This window comes from Microtus ochrogaster, chromosome 8 (assembly GCF_000317375.1).
Source record: "Microtus ochrogaster isolate Prairie Vole_2 chromosome 8, MicOch1.0, whole genome shotgun sequence".
NCBI classification, from domain to species: domain Eukaryota; kingdom Metazoa; phylum Chordata; class Mammalia; order Rodentia; family Cricetidae; genus Microtus; species Microtus ochrogaster.
The window spans coordinates 46,759,676-46,771,902 of record NC_022015.1 but is presented as its reverse complement, the minus strand read 5'-3'; the positions used below and the strand labels follow the sequence as shown (position 1 = coordinate 46,771,902).

Genomic DNA, 12,227 nt, shown 5'->3' with positions numbered 1-12,227 from the left:
ATCAAGACCCCGTGCCATTGTCCTTGGCTTCTCATCAGCTCTCATTGTTTGCCATGTTCAGAGAGTCCGGTTTTATCCCATGCTTTTTCAGTCACAGTCCAGCTGGCCTTGGTGGGCAGTTTTTTAAAACATATTTTTTGGTGATGATTATACAATGTAAGTATGCATTGATTGTGTGGGGAGAATAGAAAATCAATATAAGTTTCAATTTTTAACATACTACATATGCATCTTTATGTTATCACATAGGTGAGCTATGTGTTTTTCCTTTCTTACAGGTTTTGATTCAGTTTTATCACCTTGTGGGAGACTGTGAACTACCCGTGCTAGAAATGGGTGTTTTAGGATTGGGTACTGAAGTTGAGATTAGAACATTTGATTTGAAAGCAAATGCCTTTTTGAAAGAGTTCTGGTTAAAATGTCCAGAATACTTAGGTAAGACTATTAAAAGATATATAAATTACTTTCATAATTTGATTACTTGTTATAGAATTTTCTGTTCCTTAGACTTTCAATCAATATTTTGAAATAGTCTGAAAAAGAAGAGACTATTACATTTAAATTTATGATAGTCTAATTTCTTTTTTTAATATTTTTTAATTAAAATATAATTACATCACTTACCTTTCCCATCCTCCTCCAACACCTCCCACACATCCTCCATTCTCAAATCAACAGTATCTTTCTTTGTTTGCATATGTGTATATATAAAAATACACAAATATAATCTGCTGAGTCTGTTTTTGTTGTATGTTTATGGATGACTTCAGGGCTGACCAATCTATATTGAATCATCAGGTTAAGGGATCATCCTCTAATCTTCCTCTCTTAGCAGTTATTAGTTGTCTATAGTTTTTTGTCTAGGGTGGAACCCTGTGAAATTGTCCCTATTCCACATTAGCATGTCTACTGATACTGCTATTGTTCTGATCCTGTTTATGGAGCTGTTTCTAGAGGAGACTGTTTAACAGTAGACTTCCTGGCTCCTATAATCTTCCACTCCGTCTTCTGTGATGTTTTCAGAGCCAGCCATAGATGTAGGAGCTGTCACGTAAATTCATCCATTGATCTCTATATGGTGATTTTCTGTGATGGTCTTCATTTACTATAAATCAAAACTTCTTGCCAGGTGGTGATGGTGTACTTGGGCCAAAGTAGGCAGAGCTCTTTGAGTTTAAGGTCAGCCTGGTCTTCTGAGATAGTTCCAGGACAGCCAGGGCTATACAAAGAAACCTTTCTCAAAAAACAAAACAAACAGAAAAAAAGGTGGGGGGAGGAGGAAAGGAAAAAAAAGAAGCTTCTTTAATGAAGGGTTGTTGTATCAACACTTAAATTTAGATGGGGCTAAGAACCATAGATGAGAGAAACTATGCAGCATTTGTCTTTCTGGGTCTGGATTATCTCCTCCAATACAACCTTTTCTAGGTCTATCCACTTAACTGAAATTCCATGATTCACTTATCAACTTCCCCAACAGTATGATATGTTTGTTACAGTTGAACCTATTCACATTTTTATCACCCAAAATCCATTGTTTGCATTAGATTTAAACATTTGTGTTAAACTTTTTATGTGTTTGTCCACTGTATAAAGGCCAGTTCTTATGGTGGTATAATCAGAAGCATGATTTCACTGTGCTCAGTATCTGCTGTTCTCCCACTGTGGTATCTGGCTTAAGATGATTCTATGTCTTCTATGTTGTACCCTTTTATCTGAATATATGATTGGAATAACACAATGTGCATCCTTTTAAGGTTAGCTTCTTTTAGTAATCTGTGTTTAAATCTTCTTGTCTTCTCATGGCTTGACAGAGAGTTACTTTTGACCAGTAAATCATAATCCTTTGCATAGGAACATTATTATTATCTATCCAATATATCCAATATTGCTTTCTAGCCAACTGTCCGTAATAGGTATTCATTATGCTTACCTATCCACTCACTTATAACAGACAACTTGACTTCTTTTATGTTTTGTCAATTTTGAATAATGATGCTAATAGATAGCTATATGCAGATTTTGGTATAGACCTTTGCTGTTTCTTTGGGTAAATACTAAGGAACTGAAGTGGTGGATTTTATGTTAAATACATGACTTGTAAATGAACCACCAAGCTATTCCAGTGTTTTTATATATATATAATTTTCCTGGTAATAAATAAGAGTACTTATTGTTTCATCCTTGTCAGCATTTTGTTAGTGTCTGGTCTTCAGTCCTTCTAATAGGTATATAATGACAGTTTGAATTTCTCTGATGGTATATGATGTGGGGAATCCTTTCATGTGTCAGTTTGTCATAGCTCCTTTGGGAAGTGACATCTTCTAAGTTCTTTGGCTCTTTTGAAAATTATCAATAAAATTAAGTAGTTTAACCCAAAAGTAGGTCAGCGGGATGTGTTTGTATGGTATCACATTGTCTACTTGTTCTCCAGCCCTTGCGAACTTGAATGTGGTAGTCTGTGCCACAATTATCTCTTGGTCTCCCAAATTTGAGAGTGATACTCTGTGTGACAGTTGTCTCTTGAGCTTACAAACTTGATTGTGGTAGACTGTGTCACAGTTTTTCTTGGTCACACAAACTTGGGTGTGGGGAAATGTATCGCAGTTATCAATTAGTCACACAAAGTTTATTATATAGGTGCTGAATTTTTGTTCTTTTATGTCAAAATTATATTCTGTTCTTTTGCCCCAAAGCAATTTTCTTTGATTATTGGAAAAAGAAGTAAACCAGCTGAATAGTGTTCTCTAGTACTCAAGAAGTAGTATAGCCATTGTTACTTTTTATGTTTATGCTTATTTTTGTTTCTCAAAGGCAAAGCATAAATAAATCCTTGCAAAAAAGCATTTTATACCATCCCTACTGTACCTAATCCTAAAAGCATTATATACCATCCCTACTGTGCCTGTTCCTAAAAGCATTATATACCATCCCTACTGTGCCTATTCCTAAAACAGTTTGCTCTTATTTTCTGAGGAATGAGGGGCAGAGTTACTTTATGAAACACGAATGATGTGGTAAACAGCTGTTGAAGAAGCTGATAAACATGTAAATGAAGTGTAGATCTTCTTAAGGTCGAAAAATGTGGTTAATACCTAACATAGGGTGCTGGTTCATGTGCTCATGGTTTTAAGTTTGAAGGGCTGCATAGACATTGTGCCGTGCTTTCCTCAGCTAGAGCAGTGTAATGAGTTTATAGTCCTTTATCCCAGTCTCTAGATACTGTTTTTTAGCAACTGTAAGTAATTTGATAATGATAGTTTTAAAGAGTATACAGATATCTCTTCTCTAACAATTCTCATGGAATATCTCGTTTTGAACAGAATTAGTAATGTACCTAAGTAAACTGATATGTACTGCTAAGACTGATTTTTATCTAGTATATAGAAAAATGTAAAAAAAAAAATGTAACACTTTCTTGATGCATTTCCACAACTAATATTTTCAGAGGTACTCGGTTTTTTATTTCCAGGCATTGTTATGACTCAGTCCTAGAATTTTTCATGCTCTTTCATTACCACTAAAAGTTATTTTGGTTCCTCTTTAACAGTTTGCTAGTTTTTGTTACTGGCTTGTCTATATGTCTGAAGGTTTGATACTTTACTGTTGAAATACAAAGAAAGGATACATTGTATGGAGAAAGGACACTTTTTGAGTTGAAAAAACAAAGGGATCTTACTGAGTAGCATCTAAGGAAATCTTTTTCTACCATAATTACTAATTTATCTTAGTATAATTTTACTACCAAGAAATAATCCTTAAACTATTTTTAGATGAAAACAAGAAACCAATTTATTTGATCACCACCCTGGATAACACAATGGAAGATTTGTTAACATTGGAATTTGTGAGGGTAAGCAGTTCTGCTTCTACCTGATGGGCAGGTAGATTTGCTATGAAATTTATAATTTAGTGTGCTTAATTTTTACTCTAATTTAAGTTTGTAAAGGCCTCTGTTTTAAAGGTCTTTCTGTTTGGGCCTTATTGTTCTGTAGTTTTGATTCACAAATACTTCATATAGCAAACAAAGTATCTTGTGCTCTAAGAAGAAAGGAACTGTAGGTTGACTTTTTCCACCAGACTTTTGAAAAACAAACAAATGATTAGTGGTGATGAAATTTCTTACTGTATGTGGTACAAGAGGATGGATGAATTTACATCCTTTCTACCATTATCTGGTTACCTGCTTTTTAAGTGTCAATGACTCCATTCCATTATATTGATTTATAATCTTTTAAAATTTTGTTCATCTTCTGTATGTACTATGGTCTTCTTTTGAATTATTCTTTGTTATTTGCCATTATGTGTGTTTTAATAATTACTTTGTAATAAGAATTACGCCAAGAGAATATTACCATACTTAAGACTATTTTTGTTTCTGTAATTCATGGATATTTTTAAAGATTTTTGTTGTGTATTTGTATCAGGTTTTAGGATATACAAACACTAAAGAAAATAAAAGCAATTGTGTTATGTGCATATTAAATGGATTACTATTTAAAAAGGATAAATCATGACATTTGCAACATTATCGGTCTGCAGGCCATGATGTTAAGTGAAATAAATAATCTACTCACAGAGAGAAATATACAGGAGGATCTTACTTATATGTAGATTCTAATAAAATTGAACTCATATATGTGAAAAGAAAATGGTGGCTACTGCAAGTTGGGACTACTGTGAAAGGAAAGAATAAGGAATTGTTGATAAAAGAAATTTGTTGTTCCTGGCCGCTCCGCCCTAAAATAATCACTGAGAAACCATATTATTTGCAATAATGTTTGACCAATAGCTTAAGCATTTTCTGGCTAACTCTCACATCCTAAACTAACCCATCTTCATTAATCCATGTGTCTCCACGAGGCTGTAGCTTACTGGGTAAAGTTCCAGTGTCTGTCTCTGGTGGGGCTACACATGGCTTCTCTCTGACTCTGCCTCTTCTTCCCAGCATTCAGTTTAGTTTTCCCTGCCTAGCTAAGTTCTGCTCTCCTATAGGTCTAAAGCAGTTTCTTTATTCATTAATGATAATCACAGCATACAGAGGGGAATCCCACATCAGAAAATAGTTTCAGCTAGAAAGGAGAATAGATTTTGAGATCTGTTGGGTAGCAGAGTAACTATAATCAATAATGTATATTTCCAAATGTAATTTTCAAATGTCTTACAGTAGATGGTAGGTAAGCTAGTTGATGGATATATGTTAGCTTTACTTAAACATTTTGTATGCATTCCATGAAACATCAGGTAGTACGCTATAAATATACAATTTTGTCATTGTGAAAGGCTGTAAGATATTTGGAAAGACAAGTGTTTGGGAACTTGTAGATTATTATCGCCCAAATTTTGTTTCAAATACAGGAAAAATTAGGAAGAAACATTCAGAGCTCTTGAGGAGCAAATGATAGTTCTCTATATTTGATACCTTATAACATGTTTTCTCTAGATAATAAGGAAGATAGCCTGTATTCTTAATTGAAAACTTGTTTTATGCTAGAAATCCCGTATGTAGCACATTTTGTTTATTATAGTAAAGCAGCTGCCTTGTTCTGGTCAAATAGTTGCTTGTTTAAGTAAATATATGTACATATATATGCGTGTATGCATGTAACATACTAGCCACCACATTTATAGTTTATGTATAGTATCCAAATCTTGAAAAATTTACAACTGTCATGTAGTTGTAGACATTTCATGTCTTCCTAATATATTCTAATAGATACATTTTCTCTTTGTATAGGTTGAAAAAAATGCACCCAGTTTAAAAAGTACTTATAACAATGTTTTACAACTTATTAAGGTATGCATATATAATTATTTATTTTAAAATTAGAAACTGTATTTCTATTTCTAGATGTCTTACCAGTACTTATTTTATAATTGGAATTATAAGATTCTCCAATGATAAAGCTGAATATTTTAAATCATGTGTTTTATACCACAAAGTATAGGGTATATATTTGTTGCTGTCGTTGGTTTTGTTTGTTTGTTTTGAGACAGAATTTCTTTGTACCTTTGTAACCTGTCCTGGAACTTGCTCTGTTTACCAGATTGGTGTTGAGCTCACAGAGATCTGCCTGCCTCTGCCTCCTGAGTACTGGGAATAAAGCTGTGCGTGACCACACACATATATAAATACCATATATATGAATTTATTATATAAACAGTGTTCTACCTTCATGCATGCCTGCATGTCAGAAGAGGGCATCAGATTTCATTATAGATGATAGCCACTGTCTGGTTGCTGAGAGTTGAACTCCGGACCTCTGGAAAAGCAGACAGTACCCCTTTGTTTTTTATTTGTTTGTTTTTCTTTTTCTTTTTCTTTTCTTTTTTTTTTTTTTTTTTGTTTTTTTTTCATTTTCGAGACAGGGTTTCTCCGAAGCTTTTGGTTCCTGTCCTGGAACTAGCTTTTGTAGACCAGGCTGGCCTCGAACTCACCGCCTGCCTCTGCCTCCCAAGTGCTAGGATTAAAGGCGTGTGCCACCACTGCCCGGCTGTTTTTCTTTCTTTCTTTTTTTTTTTTTTTTTGGCATTTCTTTTTTTTTTATTTTATTTTTTTTTTAAATTTATTTATTTATTAAGGATTTCTGCCTCCTCCCCACCACCGCCTCCCATTTCCCTCCCCCTCCCCCAATCAAGTCCCTCTCCCTCATCAGCTTGAAGAGCAATCAGGGTTCCCTGACCTGTGGGAAGTCCAAGGACCGCCCACCTCCATCCAGGTTTAGTAAGTTGAGCATCCAAACTGCCTAGGCTCCCCCAGCTTTGGAGCCTGTCCTAGAAGTAGCTCTTGTAGACCAGGATGGTCTTGAACTTACAAAGATCTGCCTGCCTCTGCCTCCCAAATGCTAGGATTAAAGGCATGTGCCACCACCGCCCAGAAAAACAGACAGTACTCTTAACCTTTGAGCCATCTCTCCAGCCCAGCATAGTGTATTTTAAAGACCATTGAGTCCGATGGTTTTTTGACTTAGTACTAAAATCAGTTTTGTTCCATAGGTGAATTTTTCCTCTTTGGATATTCATTTACACACTGAAGCACTTCTCAATACAATGAATTATCTTAATAATACCCTTCCACAATTAGGGGAACAATCTGCCCCAGTGTCTGTTGCAGAGACTGAAGACAAAGGAGATCTCATTAAAATGCTTGGTATATTTGTTAAAATTTAAGCTTTTGGGTTTTTTTTGTTTTGTTTTTGTTGTTGTTGGGGGTTGTTGTTTTGTTCTTTGTTTCTTTTTTTCACCAATTGGAACAGTAATTTTAGGCTCTGGTGTTGCTTTTTATTAGACAAACACCTAAAATGATTCATCATATTTCATGCTAATCTTAGAGATTAGTGATTAAGGAAAATTACTAGTGCTACAGAAAAGAGTTTATGTTGTAATATATTTGAGTTGTAAATTAGACAAGAAATACTTGATTTAGATTAAAGTTTATGTGACATAATTTTAGATTAGAAAAATGTAAATGACATTTGAGTATTATGGTTGTTTTTAATCAGAGTGCAGGTTAAGATTTGAGTTACTTTAAATCTAAAACTTCTTGAGCAAAAAAAAATAAACTTCTTGAGCATAGTGATAATACTCAAAAAGCCTTTGATTTTGCAGCATTTTGAAATTTTGAATTAGAGATGCTCTATCAGTTACCATTAAGAACTATGGGTATTTGCTTTCTATAATGACAGTTGTCTCAAAGATTCATAGTTATTGGTTTAATTTCTTAGTTTCAAATGATTAGTTACCTCTAAGAACAGTCTTTGGACTATTTGTTTTTGTATTAATTAGATAATTCATATTTAGAATTCTCAGTCTAGAAGGGAATATTTTTTCTTTGCCTGTAGTTGAACTGTAAATCTGATGTTAAAATCATTTGTGGTGATACTCTAGCTGCCTGTGTGTAGTGTGCTAATTACTAAACCTTTCTTTGTGTTACAATGTGACTTTGTTCTGTAGCTTTAAAGCTACCCACGAATGAAGATACTATTACCTTGCAACTTTTGGCTGAATTGTCTTGTTTACGGATTTTTATTCAAGATCAGAAACAAAAAATTTCTGAAATTAAGATTGAAGGTAATACCATCTCATGGAAACATTTTTAAGGTTATCAAATTGAAGACAAAGAAAAGCAATTTTTCATTGTTTTATTTTCTTAGGGCTTGATTCTGAGATGATTATGAAGCCATTAGTCACTGAAATAAATGCAAAACTAAGGAATATAATTGTGTTAGATTCTGATAAAATGGCTGTATACAAAAAGGTGAGATTTTGGGATTTTTAGTTATTTTTATTTCATGTGCATTTGTGTTTTGTGCATTTATGTCTATGTGAAGGTGTCAGATCCTCTGGAACTGGAGTTATAGACAGTTGTGAGCTACCATGTTGGTGCTGGGAATTAACCCAGGTCCTCTGGAAGAGCAAGTGCTCTTAACCACTAAGCCATCTCTCCAGCCCTGAGATTTTGTTTGTATTAAGTACCACTTTATCATTAAATATGTAGTTTTCTTATCAATTAAATAGAATTATCATGCATTAGCAGTGTCTTGTGCATAATGGGTTTTAGAGTCAAGCACAATTGATTTATTAGCTTTGATAATATTTGTAACCCTTTCAGTTACCTAATCTAGTCTTTTATTTATAAAATGAAGGTTGTGATTTTTCCTAAGTCAATAATTCTCCTGGAGCAAAAAATGTTTTTAGTGGTTGGAGAAGGGGTGTTGCTAATAATGCTTCTTTTAAGAACACTGACAAATAAAAGTGTTTCGTTCTGTAAATATCCCTAATTGCCTAGTTCTGATAGTGGTATTAGAAGGTGTGATGTATTTCAAGTATACTCTCATGAAATGAGAGAATCCTTTGAAGTTGAAGTAGATGGCTAGATATTTTGTTAGTAATTCTCAGATAATAAGGAATTTAAGTAGAATGATGTATTGAAGGACCTGATGACAAAATACTAAAGTGTAAGATTGGGAAACCTGAAGGACTCTTTGGATCAATAAATGAGCATTTAGAGTTTGATAAAAGAAAGAAAACTTTGTACATGACTGGTCCTAGTCTGTTATCAGTATTATTAATTTTTTTAATGTATCTGTATGAGTGTTTTACTTGCATATATGTATATATACTACATGCATATATTAATAGTATGTCATATGCATAATGGGGTTTGTACTGCATGTGTGTCTTGTGCCCACAGAGGCTAGAAAAGGTGATGAATCCCCTGGAAATGGAAGTTACAGATAGTTATGAGCTGCCATGTGGGTGCTGGGAACTGAACCCAGGTCCTCTGGAACAGCAGTAAGTGCTCTTAACTGCTGAGCCCTATCTCCAGTTCTGTCATCATTATTGATAGAGTCATCAACTGATTTTTATGTGAGAAACAAAATTATACTTATATATATACATATATATCAATAAAGAGTGATTGGCACAAAAGTCGTCAAATATGCATGACTTGTAGAAATAAGGATTACAATTTTTAATAATACTGATGGCAATTTCCAAAGTTGTTATTTGCTCCTCTGTCACTGTTACTTTAAGATTCATAGAATATATAGGACAATGAAGGATAGGGCATACATTTTTGTTTTTCTAGAAAGTGATGCTCACAGAAATAAAATTATCTACTAAAAGCTATACAGATAGTAACAGAAATGAATTATAACCCCAAACATTGATTTTTCCTTCTGTATTTTATTTTTAAAATATGGCCAAATTAAAATATAGCTCAAAAGAGGTACAGATTGAAAAGTCTCTTTGTCCTCTTATCTTGCTCCTCTATCATTTTTCTTGGATTCCAGTGTAGGTCTCACAAATGGGGTGTTCTTTAGGATCTCCTCCTCCTTGGGGCATCTTGCTTGCTGTGCTTCTTGGCTCCTAATGAAAGAGTACTAAATTCAAGCTAAAGAGGACATCTTGTGGTCTGCTCTAATGAAGGCTTCTTGTCCTTCCCTTAGATAGAGTTTTCTTTGTCCTTATTTCTAAGATTTTGTATCTTTACCTGGGCCTGAGGTCAGCAAGGTTTATTGACTCTCATTTTGGTCAGAGAATAATTTTGGTAATGCTTTAGGCCTTTGTAAGAAAGACACTTGTTTTTTTGTGATGGATATTTTCTTATGTCTTTCTATCTGCACACCATGTCCATGCCTTCTGCCCAGGGAGGCCAGAAGAGGTTAGATCCTATGGACCTGGAGATACAAACAGTTTTGAGCTACCCTGTGGGTACTAGGAATCGAGTCCCAGTTCTTTAGAAGAGTTGTAAGTGTTGGTAACTACTGAGCCATCTCTCCAGCCCAGTGCTTTTGGCCTTATATAGGATGGAAATGTTTTCATTTTTCCAAAACCAATAGTAACTACAACCCTAATTTCAGTCTTAGTTCTTTTCTTATGTACTCCCAAAAGAGGATAACAAAATACCTACTTCTGAGAGATACTGTGTTTGTTTTTCCCAGGGACTTTGTCTCCAACACTGGTATTTAGTCAGCCTCTATTTTTTTTTTAGCTGAATTGTTCTTCCATAACTTACATGGTATTTGGCAACCCTGCCTCTTGTAATCTTCTCTCCTTGCAGATTTTTCTCCTGATTTTTCTTAGATGATGTACATTTTTGTTGTCTTCTTGTTATTCCATATTTCTAGTAATATCAAGAAAAATTATAATAGTTCATTGGCTGTTTGTTAATTTTAGGGCTTGAAATGATTTTCTCTAGCTTCATGCATCACATCCAGACAGCTACACTCTGTTCAATTTTTATACTACTTCAGCCTTCAAAAATCTCTCATACTTTTGCTTTTGGGGGACCTGCGATTGATTTACTTGTTGATTTTTCAATCTCCTGTTCTTGCTTCTAGAATTAAGAGTTGAGAAAACTGTAAATTTAAGTTAATACTCTTCCAATTTTTTTAAATTAATTTCTTGTCTCTTATACCTTTAACTGGTAGTTATAGAGGTAGAAATTTTAAGCCCCCACCCCCGGCAATTTTTTGTTAGCAATTAAAATGATTCTTCACCAACTGATGAAGAATGGGACGTTTAAAATTGAGACACTGCATTAAAGAATACAAAAAGAATGTTTCAAAGTCCTTAACGAAGCGAAATACTGAGTTCAGGTAAATTATGTAGGTAGTGTGTTTTAGCTTTGACAATTACTAAAGGCATATGGTGACTGCCATTGCCAGGCAGAAAATCCAAGTGAGATGCATAACTAAAAACATAAAACATGGCCAAGGTAGACCTGTTAACTTTTATGACATTCAAAGACAACAACAAAAAACAGGTTAGGTTACGAGGTCTAATAAAGCATTTGGAATTGTTACCTCATTTGTAGTTACTCAAGTACCTCAAAGATTTTCCAAATGGTACAATATTATTATTATTTTACTTTGATCTTGGGGTACATTACTTCAAAAATTGACTAATATTTTGGATTCTTCTCTCATCCAGGCTGTTTATATCACTGGAAAGGAAGTTTTCAGCTTCAAAATGATTTCTTACATGAATGCAACTGCTGGCTCTGCATACACAGATATGAATGTGGTTGATGTTCAAGTTAATTTAACTGTTGGTTGCATTGAAGTCGTGTTTGTCACAAAATTCCTATATTCTATTATGGTAAGTACTTAGCTCTTCCTTGTCTCTTTCTGTACTGTCCTCCCACTCGTATGCAGTTAAATACACCTCCACCACCAGTTTCCTCTCTTTTGTTCTTCATAGTAACTGTATTCTCCTATCCTTTTTCCTCTTGGCCCAGTCTCTTCTTTCCTGGCTTTTGAAGTTAACTTGTGTTTAAGTAGTCAAATCTAAAGATTCAGAGATAGGATTCACAAATAAGAGAGAACATGGAGTGTCTTTCTGGGTCTGCGCTCCTTCATTCAATATAATATTTTCTAGTGCCACCCATTTGGTTGTGAATTTCATTGTTTTTACAATTAATTAGAATTCTGTTTTGTATATTTCCCTTGTTAACAGGGTGGCAGTGAACATGACTGAGAAAGTGTAGCTATAGAAGGATTTGGAGACCCCTCTTTTTCTCTTTTCTCTCTTCAGATCTATGTGTCTTGCTATTCCCGTTTCTCCCCCTACTCATACAGTGGTACTATCCTGCTTTCCTAGTTTTTTTGTTTGTTTTGGTTTTTTTGTTTTTCGAGACAAGGTTTCTCTGTGGCTTTGGAGCCTGTCCTGGAACTAGCTCTGTAGACCAGGCTGGTCTCGAACTCACAGAGATCCACCTGCCT

General features: G+C 34.4%; 1 protein-coding gene across 2 annotated transcripts in view; it reads left to right on the top strand.

The window, feature by feature from the left end:
- The window catches only part of Vps13a (vacuolar protein sorting 13 homolog A), a 221,262-nt gene that overhangs the window by 94,355 nt on the left and 114,680 nt on the right, over nucleotides 1-12,227 (top strand). For both annotated transcript variants that reach the window (XM_005352017.3, XM_026781029.1), the window contains exons 26-32: nucleotides 279-435; nucleotides 3,771-3,850; nucleotides 5,735-5,794; nucleotides 6,994-7,147; nucleotides 7,951-8,067; nucleotides 8,151-8,254; nucleotides 11,437-11,604. In XM_005352017.3, coding sequence (XP_005352074.1) covers nucleotides 279-435; nucleotides 3,771-3,850; nucleotides 5,735-5,794; nucleotides 6,994-7,147; nucleotides 7,951-8,067; nucleotides 8,151-8,254; nucleotides 11,437-11,604 — 840 coding nt within the window. The remainder of the gene's footprint in view (nucleotides 1-278; nucleotides 436-3,770; nucleotides 3,851-5,734; nucleotides 5,795-6,993; nucleotides 7,148-7,950; nucleotides 8,068-8,150; nucleotides 8,255-11,436; nucleotides 11,605-12,227) is intronic.